This window comes from Solea solea, chromosome 17 (assembly GCF_958295425.1).
Source record: "Solea solea chromosome 17, fSolSol10.1, whole genome shotgun sequence".
In the NCBI taxonomy this organism is placed as follows: Eukaryota; Metazoa; Chordata; class Actinopteri; order Pleuronectiformes; family Soleidae; genus Solea; species Solea solea.
Genome location: NC_081150.1, coordinates 18,545,961 through 18,566,004, shown reverse-complemented (window position 1 = coordinate 18,566,004; position 20,044 = coordinate 18,545,961). Strand labels below are relative to the sequence as shown.

At 39.6% G+C, this 20,044-nt stretch overlaps 1 protein-coding gene across 1 annotated transcript in view; it reads right to left on the bottom strand.

Annotated features, from left to right (window-relative positions):
• The window catches only part of tbc1d32 (TBC1 domain family, member 32), a 71,767-nt gene that overhangs the window by 18,698 nt on the left and 33,025 nt on the right, over positions 1–20,044 (bottom strand). The window contains exons 25-31 of the mRNA XM_058614184.1: positions 17,883–17,991; positions 17,226–17,319; positions 17,023–17,148; positions 12,842–12,925; positions 4,423–4,492; positions 2,325–2,446; positions 3–127 (exon numbers count right to left, since the gene is read on the bottom strand). Of these exons, the coding sequence (XP_058470167.1) occupies positions 3–127; positions 2,325–2,446; positions 4,423–4,492; positions 12,842–12,925; positions 17,023–17,148; positions 17,226–17,319; positions 17,883–17,991 (730 nt within the window). The remainder of the gene's footprint in view (positions 1–2; positions 128–2,324; positions 2,447–4,422; positions 4,493–12,841; positions 12,926–17,022; positions 17,149–17,225; positions 17,320–17,882; positions 17,992–20,044) is intronic.

The window sequence follows — 20,044 nt, the reverse complement described above, 5'->3', positions numbered from 1 at the left end:
GCAGAGGTGAGCAGAGAGGAGAGGCTGAGCAGCAGACGTAGAGATCTGTCCACGTCCGCGGCCATGATGAGGAAAACTGTGGAGGCCAGCCAGTCGTGTCCTGGATAATAATAATCCTGCTGAGTGACTGCAGGACAGAGTTAAGGAGCCACAGTGGACTGATTCTGACTCGGTGTCCTATAAAAGTAACACAGTAGTAGTTACAATGTGTACACATTTCTAACAAAAGAAACGTTTTCTTCCGAAAAAAGAAGTCATTAATGTGGTTTATAAGCACTTAAAGTTAAAAACTCAAACCTCATTTTTAAACACTTTCGATTAAAAATAAGGTTTCAAATCATGTAAAAATCTCTGCTCTAAAACGCTTGAAGCATGTCCACTAGGGGGAGCCAAACACACACATTATTAAACTCCCTGTTCAAACATGTAGAGAAGGACATTCGCCTGCTTTGGTCCCCACTAAAGCGAGTATATGAGTCACTTTCCACTGAAAGAGTTCTGCACCGCTTTAGTGGGGACCAGGACCCAAGATCGTTGCCGTTTGTCACATGCTCACATAAAAGCTCTGGTATCAAATCACTTGTTCAACAAACATGTAGAGAAGTGAAATTTCCCCCAACTCCAGTCGCAGTCTAACGGCATACTGTACACAGACACACAGCGCTGGTTTTAGCTACAGTCATGCTCTCTGTCTCCCTCTTTCCCCTATCAGTGGTACTGCAGCCTCATAGCAGGGGTCTGCTCTTCTTCCCCACTTTATTTTCTCATCTTTAGGGAATTTTAAATAAAGTGTCAAAGCTTTTTCTTCGTGTTTCACATCAGGGTAAAGACACATGTTCAGGACAAAGACGTCTCAGCTAGCTAGCTAGCAAACCAAAGACAGCTTATATTGTTAGGAGGAGGTATACTAACTACAGGAAATAGTTTTCTGTCTTTTCGCCATAATTCTTTACTTCACACACAAAAAAAACTTAAATTATTTTTACTTAATGCATTGCTGACATAACAACTACTAAAAAATGAACATGCACACACAACGTCTGAGCCAACAGGGACAAAAAAGATCCTGAAAATTTCACATAAAACTTGATGCCATGATGCAACAGAGCAAAATCACACTGAGGAAAATGTGTGCGTGTAAAAAAAAAACAACTTGAACCTTGAACCTAATTTGTGTTTCTAGTTACACAACTAACCAACGATTCCTATTCCTTTTAACCAATGTTCAAATAAAAATATGTCCCATTTTCATGACACTAGTTAACTATTAAAGTATTGGCATGGATATAGAACTGTGTCGTCATTATACACCAGTAGAACTTGTTTAACTAGTGTGTAAACTCTCAATAACACATCACCGGATGTATCTTTGACACAGATTGACAGACAGACAGCGCTCGTGTACTGGTAACACTCTGTCAAGACATCACTTGTAATGATAAAGAATAATAAATAAAGCAGAGGCCATGTTTTTATTTCATCATTACTCACTTTCAACTTAAAAAAAAAAGCTCAGACTGAAAACACTGAGCTCATTAAACAAAGACTTCTCTGTAGAATCACTGCTTTCTGTAATTTTACTTTGGCTGGGAACTACTTTGTTATTCAAATCTAACTTTTGATGGAAAATGTGCCAAAATAATTACCATTGAAAATGATTCAAAGTGTTATAAAGATGATCTGTAGCCTCTGCACTATGGTTTAAAACTTAATTCTGTTAGATCACATGGTATTTTTTAAGATATTACTTTACAACTGTCTACTTATAACCTGCAATAGTCTGACGTGTTCTTTTGAGTGTGTTTTCCTGTAATTACGTCTAGTAATGGTTATGTTTTCCTGCTTGTTGTGTGACTGTCTTCTGTTGTTCTGTGTGATTGTTTTTGTGTTGTTTATGTTCCGTTTGACTGGGGTTTTCTACTTTTTGTATGACTGTTTTCCATTGTTTTGTTTGACTGTGTTGTTTTGTCTAGTATGGTTGTGTATTTTCCTTTCTTTTTGTGACTGTTTTCTGTTGATTGGTATGATTATTATTATTTTTGTGTTGTTTTATATGATTATTTTGTTTAGTTTGAGTGTGTTTTTGTGCTGTTTTGCATGATTGTATTGTTTGTATACTTGTGTTCCTTCCCGTTCTGTCCCTCCATGTGTTGAGTAAGACTATATTATACACATAGAATGCTAAATTAAGCTGTCTTTCTCTGTGCATGAGCTTGTATTTTAAGTGATTATTTGTAGTTTTCTGGATGCTAGTTACTTCCAGTAGTGTTATATCTATTTTATTACAGATTTTTTTTACCTACTGTGATTTAAAAAAAGGATACCGAGCTCTGAAGAACTTTTAATTCTCTGTGAGGACAAGAAAACCTTCAGGTGTTTCATTAGCAGCGTCAAGGCGTCGTCAGCAGCGCTGTCGTCTCTTAGGAGGCTCAGGTATCTGCCGTACCTGTGAATAAAACACAGATACTTTTTATTCCGCCGTGAAACCTCATCATCCACCATCTCACTCGTGTGAAGCCACGGATTAATTATTAAGTTCATGCCCAACCAATTTTTAATCCCTAAAAAACTGGTGTGAGCTCTGTAGGAGTCGCTCACACACGCTGTTCTGTTGATTTCCAAAAAATGCTAATTTTTTAAGTTTTGCTGAACATGTTCTAAAGCTACCATGTGGGAGAACCAGTGGAGGAGATACTGTACGTCCACTATGTTATATAACAGCAGCAGGGGGGGGTCATCAAGGCAGAAACGAGCAGTGAGAGAGAAGAGTCACATGAGTCGGGGGGGAAATGAAAGCACAGACTATGTAATAGACTGAAAACATGAAAACAAAACAGCAGGATAACATTCATACACATTGTTTCAGGTGTGGGGGTTTAACTTAAGCAGCTGAGAGTATAGAAGAAAGAGAAAATGTATTTATAGTATTTTTTACATGTGTGTGACAAAGTGAAATAGGTAAACTTGCACAATTGCCACTGCTAGCACTTTGCTTTCATGACAAAATGTAATCATGTATACACAAAAAAGAGATAATTCAGATTTTTTATGGACACAATCAGCCTGCAATAAAGACGTTTGCTTCTCAATCCATACCGGAATTTTCCTGTCTGAAAGGTTTACGGCAGATTTGAGAATGTTATATTTAAATGTAGTATTCTTATCAAATAAATACACATTCATGTGTAGTAACAAGAACACTCACACCCTGATAACATCGCTGCCAGCAGAAGGAAAAACAGATTATCCTGAAATTTGTAAACTCGTTCTGCCACACCAAAGTCCATTCAGAAAATTAGCATTTTAAGCACACATAGACACCATAGCTGATGGTCTACTGCAGCCGCGTTAGCTCATTTTGTGACACTTAATTCAAGCAAAGATTTTTAAACACTGAAGTCACAAGATAACACATTAGGATGGCAGTGGCAGTGCATTAGCAACTCCTGCGTTCTTGCAAGCTAAAAATTATGATTTTCTCTATGGGGTTTGGTTGCGGGAGAGTAGGTGGTAAAGGTTGTCTAACTGTGAAAAAAAATACACTTTAACATGTAGGGACAAGGATAACACGGCTGCCAGCAGAAGGAAAAACAAATGTGTAAAGTATCCTGAAATCTGTAAACTCGCCCTCCCACACCAAAGTCCATACAGAAAATAAGTATTTTGAGGTTGCACAAGGTTAGCACAGTTTGTGTTACTTGTGTAAATTCAAGCAAAGATTTTTTAAACACTGCAGTCACAAGCTAAGTGTTAATGATGTTAATTGATAATAGTTGCATTAGCAACTCCTGTGTTCCTTGAAGATAAAAGTGATGATTTTCTCTATGGGGTTTGGTGCCGGAGAGTAGGTGGAAAAGGTTGTCTAACTGCGAGCAAATGTGACAAACATATCAATTCCATATTGTAAACTTAGACAGGCTTGGTTAAGTGGCTAAAATCAGTTTTTGGAGACTGGTGGAGGAGATGGATGGATGTATTCACATGGAGACGACTTATGAAGATAAGTGCCAGAATATGAAGAAGAAATAAATTCAAAAAAAGTGTTTCCATATCTGAACCCGTGTAAAAGGTGAAAGAAAGTGGGTTAATGCCTGTTCCTGCATTTTCCATTCACAGTCACCTAATGTTTTGAGATTCATTTTTTTCCCCCCAGAAATCTACCTGCACCCTCTCGGCAGTTCTTAACATCTTTAATGGTTAAAAAGGAGGGAAAAAGCGTCAACTTAATGGAAGCAGATAAGTGCTTGAACAAATGCTTTTTTTCTCCCCTGTAGGTACTGCAGTTATTGAAATAAAGTACAGAGTTTTCTGATGCCACAGCAGGTTTGCCGTCCAAGGCCTGTCTCCATAAATAAGGGTTTATGAGCTACAGAATAAAAAAGGAAAGAAAGAAAGAACGAAGAAGAAGCAGGCATCAGGTACCTGAGACATGTGTTGATTCCCAGCTGTTCCACAGACGATAATGCGGCGCTCTTCACGCTCGTCTCCTCCGCTGTAAAACAAGGCGGATTAACAGATGAGAGGCAGTTAGTGTCAAGCAATGCAAGACCCACAGAGGGAGCGTGCGAGGGTTTCTTACAGAGAGAAACATGACAATTCATCACGGTGTTCTACTTGGAAGGCGCGGCATGTTCTACACAACATGTGCTTGTTTGATGTTGTTGTTATTATGCTGCTTCTGTTTTGTCTCAATGCAACATGATTCGTGTGCTGCGTCTACCAGACCTGACTGAGGGAGCGTTTGTGTGTATACACGCTATATACACGCTATCAACGTGACTTAGGCAATTTCAGCAGTGGACAGTGGAGTCATAACAGCAGGTTGTGACCAGTGGAGTCATGATTCAGTAAATCAGTAATACGTTTTTCAGCCTTGTGAGAAAAGCCCTTTATCTCAGGACTTTATCTGTGTCCTCTACTCCAGCAGCGGAAAAGTACTGGAGCGGCTTTGGATCCACTGACTGTTGAGCCATCGCTCTTCCCAGCTGCTCTCGCGGGCTCTTTACTTAGCACCATTAAGTGTGTAGAAATCATAAAAACATATTAGCTTTTGGATTTCCAGTTGTGATTGTGCGGGAGAACGATGGATGAAGTAATAACTGCAGGCGGAGGGGATGATTTTGTTTGGGGAGACGTTTCTCGCTCGCCCGACTTTGGGGAAACGGATTGTTATTGTGTTTTGTGTAATGGATCTCCTGCTTCAGACAGTTTGTGGTGAGATTATGAGTGGAAGGTATTATCCGAGCGGCCTGAGCGGCGAGTGGAGGAACTTCAAATCCAATTTACAGACTAATGGCGCAGAGGAAAATGGTAATCTAGATATAAAAAAGTGATAATTCAACATTATTATCATCAAAAAAAGAATCACACTGAGGCCATTCCCGATTGATAACGGAGCATCCAATCTTGTATTAATTGAGAGAAAATGGCTTTTGATGGAGGCATGAAGCAGCGCCAGGACACGCAGTTCTGTATTTTCCTCTCTCACCCTTCATTAACATCTCGAAAAACCTGATGGCAATTACTGTCTAAATGAAGATGAATGGCCCACTTGTTGTTAAATTCCGTCCCTCTCCTTCCTGTGCCACAGGAGTCTGTGATAATACGGCATCTCTGACATTTTAGTTGTGACAGTCTTGCTCTCAGCTGCTAAACAAATCCACAGCGAAAGTTACAAAGCGTAATATCAGGGATCTGCAACTTTTACAGTTTTTGCATCAATGAGGACCAAAGGAGATCTTGAAAGTGAGGACGCTCCCAGAATTAGCCACTCTGGGAGGGTGAATCATTGTTACGAGAAACATTGCGAGGGAATAAAAAATCATAAGGACGAGCACGGAGCAGCTACAAGTGAGCCTACACACTCCAGTGCGTCCACGAAATGTGCGCAGTCAAGCAGTCGACGGCGGTCCACAGACATCTCTTGATGAGAGGGACGCTGCTATGATTGTCTCGTTTAGCGCCAGCCAAGGAGGAGATGAGAAGCCACACGAGGGGAACAATGAGGAGCTCGTGTATGTCTACCGTCTCCCACAACGTCCTCACTGTGTTTGGACACGTGGACGCAAACGAAAAGCGATATAATATTTCGATATTCCATCAGTTTTTCTTTCCATTTCAAACCTGTAATTAAAGCTCGCTCTCCCACACCAAAGCCCATGTAGAAAATACACATTTTAAGCACAGGGCGACACACTAGGTGCTGGTCTACTGCAGCCTAGTCAGTTTGTGTCACTTGAATCGGAATCATCCTAAATGAATTTTAAACACTGAAGTCACAAGATGACATGTTTCATCTTACGAATGGCAGCGGCAGTGCATTAGCAACTCCAGTGTTCCTGCGAGCTAAAAATACTGATTTTCTCTATGGGGTTTGGTCGTTTTGTCTTCACCAAGAGTAGAAAGTACAAGCTGTTGCTTGTCAGGTGTAGTTGATGCGTCGTGTGCGACAGCTGGTAGTCATTATTTGCAGACATCAGGGCGGTGTGTGCCAGGCTTTAAACACACAGGGTAAGGAGTGACGCGGTAACTCGGGATATAATATGCTAAACAAGGCCCGTGGAGAGCTTAGAGATTTTCTGACTGAGTACAAGGTATTACTTAAATGTGACTACTTGCTTTGACTGTGAACAAAATACAACATAATAATAACAAAAGTGTGCGCTCTGACCCTAATTAGAGTGTTTAAACATTTATAGTCAGAAGGCAGATCTAGGTATAAGCCAAATTGGACTCTCTATTTTGACCGTGAGTGTGAGAATGGAGGGTTGTTTGTCTCTATGTTTGTCCCCTGTGATGGCGACCTGTCCAGGGTTTGGGATTGGCACCGGCGTCCTCCTTCATGTAGATGAATGAATGAATGAATGAATGAATGAATGAATGAATATTTCATATTGAAATCAAAAGATAGCTGAATATCAGAGACACGAGATCAGTATTTCAGCTCTTATTTCCAGGTATTTACATCCAGATGTTAAAAGACTTAGAAGATTAGCCTCGTTTGTAATGGAACACCATGTTTTTAGGTGAGCATAAGTATAGATGTAAATGAATAATACTTTTAGTATAATATTTAGTAGTAAACCCTTTGCTGTGCGTTGTGTTGTGTTCTTTATCGACTGACTGGTGTTGAAGGAGCTACTTTTTTCCCCCTCCTCTTGACAGTCAAGCTCTACTTATGTTACCGGTGCTTGTCTTATAAGTATTTACAAACTGCTGAGTCATTGCAACACATCCACTTATCGCCGTACACCTGCTCAGCTCACTTAACCCCCTTATTATGACCGTCGTGATAATCAGGCCGTCTGGATTTATTTTGATTTTATGGCTGTAGAATTGTCAAAGGAAAGTTCAATGAGTGAGTGTCTCTGCCCCTTTTTTCCAAGATAACTTTCACTTATTCAACAGTTTAGGAATTACGGTACTGAGAAGCTGACGTCACAAACGTGTAAGGTGTTTGGACGTTGGTCGTTCCGCGGAAGTCCTGAGGTTCTACCGTAATGGAGCACAAAGCTCTATTTCTCTGCTTTATGGTTTCCATCCATCCATCCATCCATCTTGTACTGCTTTATCTTCACAGGGGGGCACTGTGCTAATCCCAGCTGACATAGGGCGAAAGGCGGAGTCACACCCTGGACAGATCGCCAGTCCATCATTTATGAAATTTCGGTCTTACGGAGTTACGGTAAGGAGAAGTACGCGCGCCAAATCCTGTCGGGGACGACCACCCATATCGAAGAAATCAATAATCAATTTGGGTTTTTAGAGGCTATTCTATCTATCTGAGTGACAAGAAAACAAGAATCTTCCAGGTCTGTTCACCCTTCACCGGGAGAGAAAACACTACAACCATGGAGTAAGGTGAGAAAAAAATGTACACATATATATTTAGATCATTGATGAAAGAGAGGGTCGTCCCCCTAAGCTTTAAAAATGTGCTTTCTGGCCAACCAATTTTCTAAAGAAATGAGATTGTCGAGCAGACTCGTGGACCACGAGGGCCGAGCAGACACAACTCCCAACATCGAGCTGACAGAGGTTAATACCGGGCAAATGACTCCACTCTCTCCATACAATGGGAGCACTCGAGTAGGGCAGCGCGGTGGAGACTGTAAATGTCAATCAAACCCCCTCCCCTCTGGAGACACACACACACACTACATAAGGGCAGAAGGCAGGATTCAACAAGGCCTGTGACAGGTTCCTTTTCTCCTCTGGGCCGATTTGGTGAGAGGAAAATGAGAGGGTGAAATGTAATGGCTGTGTCTTCTTGAATGTGTATCTGTGTGAGGACTAAAAAAAAAAAACGTAGAAACCGCGTCTTCAGAGGCTCGGGGCGCGTTTGTGTTGAATAAACGCACACAAATACACATATATTTTACAAAGGCCATCAAACAAGTAATGGATTGCATCATTCAGCCCTTGACTCTCGACAGTAAAACGTCTAATAAAGCGTGAGCGCGGAGAACGTTCCCTCGCGATTACAGACGCAGGTGGTGAGAGCGGCGCTACGTTAAACCTTTGGAACAACACTTGTTGTGTTGAGTCACCGCGGCGTATAAATCCTGACATATATGGTTTATGTAACGCGATATAAAATGTTGGAGAATAATCCAGTGCGTTATTGATTGATGAAATAGGCTGCACGGGGCGATTGTCATGAGGCAAAGTAAGCAGCTGATAAATGAAGTAACTTCATCGCATTGATGCCAAAATACATTTAAAATTGTTGTTTTTTCAAAAATAAAAACAAGTTCTCTGATTTTTCAGCTTCTCAAATGTCAATTTCTGTTTCATTTGCTCCATATGAAAAAGAAAATCATTAAAAATTTAAAATTTGTTACATTTATTGTTGGCTGATTTGTTATAAACAATTTTGAAAATAATCATTAGAATTACTGAGTTATTGTTTCACATAAGTCTACAACGATTAATTGGTTTGAGTGTTTGTTTGTTTTCCAATAATCAAACCAAGTTCTCAGATTTTTCAGCTTCTTAAATGTGAATATTTCTTTGCTCCGTATAACCAAAAAAAACATTAAAAATATAGAATTTTGCTTTAAAGACAAGTTTTTTTTGATATTTTGGAAAACAACAATCAACATTTTACTGACAGAACAATCTTCAGATTGACAGATTACATACAGATCACATTATTTCCCATATTTGGAGGAAACGTCTGTTGCACATTTTGCTTCAGGCTTGAATCTATGTATCTGGGGTTTTTTTCACAGTTACATCATCTCTGTGTGAGCGGGTGAGTGTGAGCATGATTGTGTGTGTAAATGGGTGAACAATGTGCACTGTAAAACACTCTGTGCTCCATTAGACTAAAAAAAAAGTTGTATAAGTGCAGTCTCTTTCTCTTTGCCATTTAAGTGCTCTTTACCGGCTGCGGCATAAATAAACCCACTTTCCTAAGTGTTAAAAGCTTGGATTTAATGTAAAACAATGATTCTACCCCGTGATGAATAGACTGTTTCAGAGCTTGTTTCCCTGAGACGTGAATGTCACTGAGTAGCTTTTCATGTAATATAGATGAAAACCACACGGTCTATATCTCAATGTACATGTTCTTATACCTGATTGAATGTTTAAATATGAGCAAAAAATACAACATTAACTTATATTCTGATCAAAAATAATAAATTATGTTTACTGGCCTGCAAGGTGCTACTTTTTGTAAACCTGTACGTGTATTTGTAATAAAAGTACAGTTTATTGATTAACTCCTATAAAACTGTTAATTTTTTTTCATTTAAATGGGCCTTTACAACACCTACGTACAAGAGGTGCTTTACTCAACATCAAAATGAAAAGATACAATGAAATCCATAAAATAACAATCAATAAAATGAGAAAATACTACGCCCTTAGCTCGATTAAACTGTGCGTGTAAGAGTAAATACTAATTTGTATCGTTTACTATACGGACCCTCTTCAAATCCATCTTTCAGTGGATCTAAATAATCCGTGTCTCACTCGTTTTTCAAAATAAAACTTATTGTTTCCAATGTCCGATATTGTGCTCAAATGAAAAATGGAAGTTAGATCGTAAAGATATTCACGGATTCGAAACTTCCTTGATCAATAACATTTAAACTAAACACTGTTGAAACACACGTGAGACATATTTTAAATCAAAGCAGCGTAGACAACAAGCTACAGCCTCGTATCTCTACGTGATCAGGGACCGTCTACAAAGTGCAACACCCGAAAAAGGGTATTTTAAAAATATTCAGTAACTTCACCAAAGTACAGTGTACACTGTCACTTGTCGCCTGCAGGTTGTTTGACGGATATCCGTTGTTTTTCATCTTATGTTGACTTCAGTTTCCTCCTGAAGCCAACCAGGATATAAAAAATTTGTCAACATGACAGTGGTCTAATCTCGAGGCTTCAAAATAGAAGTTGCTTTTAGATGTTGCCAAAATCCCGCCGGCATTGGGACCTTATTTGTATCTTCCCCCAAACTCTGAAAAAAATTACCCATGGAAATTAAATCTGCCCCCAAACTATTGAATAATTTTAAATCACTTTCAAAGAGCCACCTCTTCTCCTACCTGAGCCTTCACTTCAGGATAACAGCAGTCAACCCCGGACACTACTATGTAGATTTTACCATTTCAATATTTTATTATGTCACTGTTTCTTTTATTATGTTTTTATTGATTTTATGTTTTATATCTCTTTTATATTGCTGTGCCTAAAGCATTTTTGGTCAACCTTGGTTGTTTTTAAAGTTGAAATTATGCCGAATTTTGCATCGCTGCGTCATGGAAACCTTACCAAGGGGCCAGGATGCCCTTGGAAAAGAGATTTGCAATCTCAATGGGATTATCCTCGTATAATAAAGGTAAAAAAACGAATGTAAATAGCCGATTAAAGATTCCTTTGGTCAAATATCTGTTGAATTTTTTTTTTTTACCCAGTGGGAACCCTCAAATACACCTGTATGTTTTTCTGTAATGACAATGTGATCTGGTTCAAATGCAGTTTTACAAAAGTTCCTCACATTCTTCTTTTCTAAGATTTGAATATTTACTAATTAGCAGCGTTTCTTTCTCAATGTGATCAGGTTCTTTTTTCTTTCCCCCGCTGGCAACCAAACAAAGGCAGCCAAATGAAATCATTAATTTCCTTCATTTGGTAAACATAACAACATTTTATCCTGGGGTTGAAAAAATAAATAAATAAATAAATAAATAAACAGCTCTATTTATTTATTTATTCAACACAACCCTGACAGTGAGTGTAGACAAAAACACGCTGGGACTTCCACGTCCACCTCAGCTAAAACACAAAATCCCCAAAAGTTCAGCAACACTTTTTCTTCCTCCTGAGTCGTCTGACATCTTGCCCGAGGCGTAAGTCCTTCACACCTTCTGATACCAGCGTGCTGAGTCATGAGTCCCCTGAGCTGACGAAGGCAGAAACACCTGACCAACCCCTTTTCCCCCATGCAATGTCTTTGGGGGGGGTCAAGTTATGTTAATCAAATCTACTTTATAGACCAAATAAAAACATGTCGTACCTCTGAGGGGCTTTACAATCTGTTTAATAATCTGTGCTTAGATTTTCTTTTCCTCATTCGGGATTACAACCAGCGTGGTTTGCCCCGCGGCTCTGACAGATGAACTTAAATGCAGATCCCTTTTGTAGAACAATATTTCTCTACTTTACTACTCTACAGTCTTTCCACATATCACTACCATTTATCTAGACTGAGTGCTCTACCAGATCGTTCCTGACCTATAGAGCTCGACAATATATCCATATTGTATCAGTATAGTGTCATGAAATAAGATGTTGTATCTTGTGTCTGTGATTATTTTTTCCTGGTTGCAGAACTGATCCCTTCAAGATTTAGGCCTAATCCACACAGAAACAGAACTTTCCCTGAGCAATCTTCATCTACTTTGTTGTTTTCTGTGAACACCTCATCCACACAAAACGCACAAAAACAACTCTAAGCGCTGTAGTACATATGCCAGGCCTCTATGTGGTGCTGTAACACTGCTATGAAGAAAAGCCATATAGGGCCTTGACATTACTTTTTTCAAATTCACAAACTTTTAAGGATTTCAAGGACCATGGGGACCCTGTATAAACCATTTTTGACTGGTCCTCACATCCTGTCAATGTTCTGAGGGTAAAGACTTGGTTTTAGGGTTAGAATTGGGTGTTGGTTGGTTGTGATGGTTAGGGTTTTGTCCAATACCGTCAGAGTTTAATTTAACACCATGAAAACACCAGAAAACCATCAGTAAAACACCATTAAAACACCAGAAAACCATCAGAAAAACACCATTAAAACACCAGAAAACCATCAGTAAAACACAATGAAAACACAAAAAACACCAGGGGTTAGGCAATACATTCTTCTTCTGTATCTCTGTGAGTGTGTGTATAAACTTGTATAAACCATTTGGAGTGAGGACATTCAAGGGGCTTTTTGATGGTAAAGACTTGGTTTTAAGTGTGTGATGGTTAAGGGTAAAGGTAAGGGTAAGGGGTTAGGGAATGCGTTGAGTGTCTTCACTACGAATGCTGCGCAAACATGTGTGTTTGTGAGTGTGGAGTCCTATTAAGGGACTTTGTGTCAGAATAAACTTTTTTTTCAAATTTACAAATGTTCAAGGATTTCAAGGACCAGAGGGAACCCGGTGTACAAGAATGAATAGTTTAGATGAGGAGGATAAAGGTCTGTTAGTTGATGAAGATTGAAGAAATATTGGCTCTAGGACAAAGTACATTGAAGCCAAAATTTCCACTGATCCACGTCTTTGTCTCCACTGTCCCATTAAAAAAAAACTGGAAGTTGCTACTGCTCTGCACTGACCTTTGTACTGAGCCGGAGAGAAGAAACACTCTGTGGTGGAGCTGGACAGATGAGCCACAACCTTGTCCAGGAGGTCAGCCAGCACTGAGGAGGAAAAACCCAAAAACACATTTATGCAACAAAACAACACTACAGTCTCTGTTAGTCATACATTTATTAAAGCGCACATTAAAACAAACTAGCACAGATTCACTCGTCACACTGGGAGTGTTTACGACGCAGAGAGGGTTCACGGTTCAGCTGCCACAGGCTCAGGTACAGTAATATCATCACGCCGGTTTGCAAATGTGCAGCCGCTCAATTTATGGCTTCACTGCGTCTCACTGACCCCGAATAAACTCTCATATTTTAGAGAGTTTATATACATGTAGTGATGATACAGTAACAGGCTCGAGGATTCATCACAGCGGCTCACGAGCAAAACAGGAGCTGCCGACGCTGCCGTTTTGTGGGATAAGTGACATTTTGCCACTTAACCTGAGGCTTATTTTACAGTAATTCATTGTAAAAAAACAATATAGTGTGCTTTCATGGATGGTCTGTGGGGGAAAATGGAATGAAACCTACCTGTGAATCCTACCAGTGTATTAAATGATTAAAATGACTAATTGGGCAGCATATTTTCTGACTTATATCCATAATTGTACAGTGTAATAATTCTTACATGGCCACTTTTTTTACACATTCTTTTATTAAATTTTCATTAATTACTGTATATAATAATAAGTGGTTGATGCCGATAGCTGATTTTTTTTTACATATTATTCAGTCAGTTTACACGTTTTTGGGCACAAAATGCAACTTGTAATAAGTGCTGTTTAATGTGTCATTTATATTTAGACTTGCATTTTATCATATATGAATATATATATATATATATATATATATATATATATATATATATATATATATATAGAGAGAGAGAGAGAGAGAGTGAGAAAATTGCCTAACAAAGGAGCAATTCTGCGACACATATTGGTCATCAGCTGCCCAACTTAAATACAACCCTAAAATAAATATCCACTTTCATAAAAGGTGGGGATTGAAATGTATGGAAGTTTTAAGTTTTCAATTTGACAGATACATTAGGTTTTTTCCCTGTAAGTACATTTTAATATGCACTTGCTTGGTTGATGACAGTGCTTTTAGTCCACTTAAAGTACTTTGACTTATAAAGCCCTTGAACAGTCAGTGACTTTGAAAAGCCACTAATAACAGCATGAATCACCTTAAATCTATATTAAATATCAAGCCCCACACTTAAAAGACTCTTCACATGTTACCAGACAAGGAAAACGTATCGGTAAATATAACTCCACATAAAAACCCCTTATATGTTAAGTGGTTGTTAGTAAAAGTGTGTTAGTGTTAGAAAAACAGCGGTCAGTGATCATAACTGTGAGGCAGAACGTGACCACATTTATGAGCAAATCTACAGTTTAAATAATGAAAAAAAGCCATAAAAAATACAACAAATTTTTTTACAACTCTATGTAAATTATGTAAAAAGAGAAAAGAAGCAGCTAGAATACAGAATACTTTTTTGGTAGGTAACCTTTTACCTTATTTTTAAGTATGATCTCAGTCAAACTCCTTATATGGACATCCTGGGGGCGTGTGTATAGGTCACATATTCAGGCTTTAAAAAATGCATTGTTGTCATCTTCTTATGTGTTTATATCATCAAAGTTATGATTCATTTCATATCGCATTTTTAGTCGTGATATAAAGTAGCAATAATTGCGCAGAAGTCATAAAAATGAGCCAAGTGAACTCTGAACTGTGACGTATTTCCATATTTCACAAATTCAATCCTATTTTAAACATGTGCGTTTATATAGTGTGATGCTGTGACTTGGTGTCTCAGCATCATGCGGCGGCGAGCGTGCAGCGCAGCGGCGTGTGTGTGTCGAGAGGCAGCTCCTTCAGTCTGGGAGGGGCGAGGGAGATGAGAGGACGCAGAATGAAGAGTTGGCCTCTAAACTCGAGTGTTGTTGCATAAAGGCCCATGTTGTCGCTTTTCGGTTGTCTACAGTATCACTGAGTTACTAGTGATTCCTTTTTTTTTTCCACTTATTTTATTTTGACCCATCGGTTGGAATGGGATTTTTTTTTTTTTTTTATATTTATACTTTTTTTTTCACTGTAAATACCCACATGGTGTCAACTTTGGAGATGGATATATGCCAAATAAAACTCCTCTGCATTACAACCTCTGCTGAACCATCCTTGTCAAAAACAGACCTCCTGTCACGGTACCTTTTCACATTCACATATAGTTGGTGAAAATGTATATTTTTTTTTCATCAGGTTGTGCTGAAAAAAAGGATATAGGACACTCTATATTGCACAGCCTCTATAAATATCCGTATATAGCGAACATAAGTGTTTCTGAGCGCGTCTCGTTGACACGCGGCTCACGGAGACCCATTAAGCGATCAATAGCCTGACGAGATGAGAGGTATTGAACATTACAAACACTTTTAATCACAAGTAATTCTGACGAGGAGATAGTGGAGTTAATCATTTTTGTCTCGCAGCTGAATGGAACACAGTCAAAACACACAAGTGTTAATCACTGCGTCGAGTTAAATGTTCAATAAACTGCCGGGGAAGCTTAAAGTTAATTTAGCAGACAGGCGCATAAAAGGTACAATTTTCCTTCTGTGAATGTTTCCTTTTTAAAAAAAGTTTGTGCATGATTAATGAAGCGACGGGTAAATAAATCTGGATCATCACGGCCTTTTCAGTGAAAAGCCTTAAATGAGCAGCGTGCAGATCTTTCTTTTTTTTTTTTAATAGGGCTGAGTTCAACAGTGTTCTGATGAAAGGAGGCAATCACGGTACAGTATGTGCATTAATGACAGCCCTTCTTCATTTCAATGTCTTGTTTTTCACTCAATCTGCCACTTTTTACTCCTACGAGAGAGGAAAAAAAGCAGGCATCACAGCGCCTGTCAATAGCGGTGATGAGTTTTTAAAAAAAGGTTCATGGACGTGGTATGAGCGTAGATGGAGGCGCCAGGAGGGTGCACCTGCAGCACAAGAGACGACATGAGCAGATGATTCAGCTTAGACACAGCTCATCATTTGAAATGATCAGCTCTTTCTTATAGAACTCCGGGAGCTCAGGTCACACAACCAAGCCTTGATGATGTTTAACGAACTCTATAGAGCTCCGGGTTAGAGTTAGTCGGTCCCTGTTGGCAGGCAAAAATGGAAAGGACCGGTGCTGGATTCAACCTGTACACTTTAAATCCACCGAGATCGACCGATATATCGCAAAACTTGACAGACTGAACATGTCTTAATGCTTATAATGCATCTTCAACTTCCTGATTTACTTCGCTTCATCTTTACTCCAGAGAGTCACTGAAAGTTGTACAAGAGCCTGGAGGGAAACAAATGGATGCAATTCTGGAGTCTACCGGCTAAAGATGTGTTAGTGTCGCATTAGCGTCATGCTGGCATTAGCTGTGCACACTAGCTCTTGGTAAATCTAGTCCAAGTCCACGATTTGCCAAGTGCTAACCACGAAATCTGTTGCTCGTAAGTTCCCATCGCCCCTGTCTTCCTCTGTGCACTGTGAGCACATTTTTAATAGCAGTGATTGACCTCCACCATATATACGTCTACAGAGGTGAAAAGCATTGTTTCCTGCCAGAGGGTGTAGAGCTACCGGAGCTCTATAGACATATATATATACTAGACAGCACATAAATCAGGCGATATGTCAGACAACTCGTCTCTGATCCGGATGTTTCCATCATAAAAGTGAAGATGGTGATCCAAAAGAGTCAGAGACAGGCTAACGGGAGAACATCTGACCAGATCCCCACAGATCCAGAGAGGCAGTGGAGGAGAATCACTGCTATGAAGTGTGCTCAAAGTGAGCAGAATATCCGACGGATCAGATACATTCAGTACAAGTTCTGCAATATACAGCACTGGATTCTCAGTGGATTTAAAGTGCGCAGTGAACTTTAACAAGTTGAATCCAGCCTGTCCCGTTCATTTTTGCTGCACTGTTAGGTTTATGTGTGCTGTAAAGTAGAATTTGGAAGTTGTGGCACGGTGCCAAAAGCAGAAGTTCTCAAGCTGTGAGTTGATTATTTTGAAGGTCGAAATCCTACATTGTGTACATTTAAAATCCACAGCCACACAGTGTAACATTATCTCACCCTGTCCGGTGACGACGGCGGGTTTAGAGGTCATGACTCTGCAGTACAGCCTGCGACACGTCGCCATCCAGCTCTCATCGGTCTTTGCGTCTTTAGCCGAGGCCAGAAATGCAGCAAACTCAGAGTCTGTGTACAAGAAAGATAGGTGAAATCCCAGCAATTCACCAGTTAATATCATCTTCAACTCTGACATTTTCTCATACCCTGTGAGTTATGGGGGATCTTTGGTGGATTCAGCGTGTAGCAGGGAGGCGGAGGGTAGCTGGAAAACATGGGCCACGGATAAGGATCGTCACCCTGGAGTGAGAAGATAAAGAATCCCTTATTACATTTAGGTGTTTTTATGGTTTTAAAACATAAACAACACATGTCACTTTCTGTAAATATGCTCACATCTCTGCACTGCTCTGGTTATCACATCTGTTTATGAGTCATTTTATTTCATTCGTTTGTATCAATTAAACTTTCAATAAAAAAGGGAAGAAAACCTCCTTCATCTCTGCTCTACACGACACTCTATTCCAGTGTTAGTGAGCAACACGGTGATGGATAAGCTGCCGTTAATGCACTCATGTCCCGTTGTTGCTGAATCTATAGGAAATAAAGAGTGTAAAGCTTCACAGAAATGCAACGGAAAAGGTTTCTGTGGGTGTACAGCCTTTAAATGGTGCTTAAAAAAAATAGTCTTTTTTACGGCTGACAATAAAGAAAAACACTGTTGTGTGCAACCATAACCACTCTGTGTCCACCTCTAAATGTTCTGATTCAAGTGATGTCATTTCTGCAATTAACTCACAATTCTTCTTGGCCAGGACTTTCATTTTGAAGACTTTAGAGTGGAAAAATAAAGCTAATCTGACCTGTTGAAGCGCTCGAGGAGGAAGCCGCCTCTCTGATGGACCTCCCACCACACTGACGCGAACAAGCACGTGATTCCTCTCCACGGACAAACTGTCGATGATGAATGTCCTGCAGGCAGATGAAGAGAAGAAAGGTTAAAAATAACACTTTATGGCTCTCAAAATGACGGTTGTGGATTTAAAGCCATTATGATACAAAACTCAGAGTCAGAATTGTGGAAAAAAGTTGGGTAAAGAGGCACATTTAAACAACTGTTTATACTGTCAGACTATATAGTGTTGATGACACAATTTGCATCATGGGCACAGTGCGTGTTGGGTCCACGCGGAAGTATACCAGGGCCTTTAGGGTTAGTTGGTCACTGAACATATCTGATCCTTTGCTTCCCTTCATCTTTACTCCAGAGAGTCACTGAGAGTTTACAAGAGTTTACAAGAGCCTGGAGGGAAACACCGGCTAAAGATAGTGTTCTCACTCGAAGTGCAAGTGTCGCATTAGCATCATGTTAGCATTGCTGTGCAGACTAGCTCTTGGTAAATCTAGTCCGCCAACCACGAAATCTGATGGACATTTTGCGTACTCTACATATGCAGAGGCCTTACTTAAAATTCTAAAACTCATCTTCAGCCTTTTTATAAATGAATATGTATGGAAATATATGATCCTGTCTAGTGTTTTTAATTTAAATTGGGCAACAACATAAATGGCTGCCATAAATCACTGCAATTCTAATTTCCCAGTAGCTGCTTCTTCTTTTTTCTTAAAATTAAACTTTGTTATTAATGCAAACATAGTGTTGCAGTTTACTCTACTTTGTCTTGTATGTATCATGGTTCCAGGGTTCAAATTCAAGCGCTTTTAAGGGCATTTTCAATGCTTTTCCAGCATCTCGCAGCTGTGTTAAACTAGTATGAATAGACGCATACTCAAAATAATAATTTAACTCTTTTCTATCACACTAAAAGAGGTCGAAATAACCAGAATAGTTTTTTACAACACTCACTGTCACACACACAAGGTAAGGTCCAGGCCCAGTTTTTAGTATTTATTTCTTCCTCCATCTAATAAGCAAACTGTTCAGCTTATAAGCTATTTTTGGGTCAGTATTTCAAGCATTGTTAAGCACTTTTCAAACCTTACATGCACTGTGATTATATTATTGCTGCAAGGTTAGAGAAGAAAGGAGACGATTTCCATTTTAAGTTTCAGATAAGATCGGAATATTCCAATTATGAGGCACTTTTGTTGCGCAGCTCTCACAGCTGAGGTAATTTGGGCCTGAAATTGGTCATAAAATTGGACTGTCTTCTTGTACGGAGCTCTTTCCAAGAGCCTCTTTGCCACAAAATGTCATTTACATAACATGTTTCCAGTGAAATTAAGTCTGGGTAAATTTGGATGTCAAAAAAGGGTCACGGTGTAAAACCCAAACAAGAATTTAAGGCTCAAAGAGGAAGAAAATGACAAAATTAAACTTCAGATGCAACTGAAAATGAGAGGAAAGAGAAGAAGAGGCAGCCTGAAGAGAAGAAGGTCAATGGAAGACAAATGAAGACATCATTCTCCAAAGCAGCACTCAGCCATGTGATGTAAGTCGGTGTTTTTGGTTGGACAGGCAATAGTCACAGCCGTGACAGCCATTACAATACACAGAGAGAGAGGCTCTTGAACATCCACTTTCAGCAATGGCCCTTTTTTCCCTTTTCACTGTCTCTCTGCTTTATTTCATTTCGCTTTGACAAGGCAGGCCAACGATTTTTCATCCTAAGCACAAGATTATTTTTGCTCCGTCACATCAGGGGCGACGCACAAGAGCGGCAAGGACAGCAAACGATGATGTGAGGGGTTAAACACACCTGGTGCGGAAGCTATTGAAAAGTCTCTTTTAGCTTTTACCCTTTGCTGGAGAAAGAGAGAGAGAAGACGCGTGCTTAGGAAACGTGCTTTGACAGAAAAGTTCAGGAATAGTTTAACATTTTTGGAAAATATGATAATTTTGCTCTCTCTCTCTCTCAAAGACGTAGACAGGACGGTTTAATGACTGTCAGCTCAGTATAGCACCTGCTGCACCTTGCACCTTTAAAAAAAAATCCGTATTGTTTTGATCCAGTTAGATACAGTAACGAGGCGAGAGGCACAGAGTCGCGGACGGTGTCTTGCT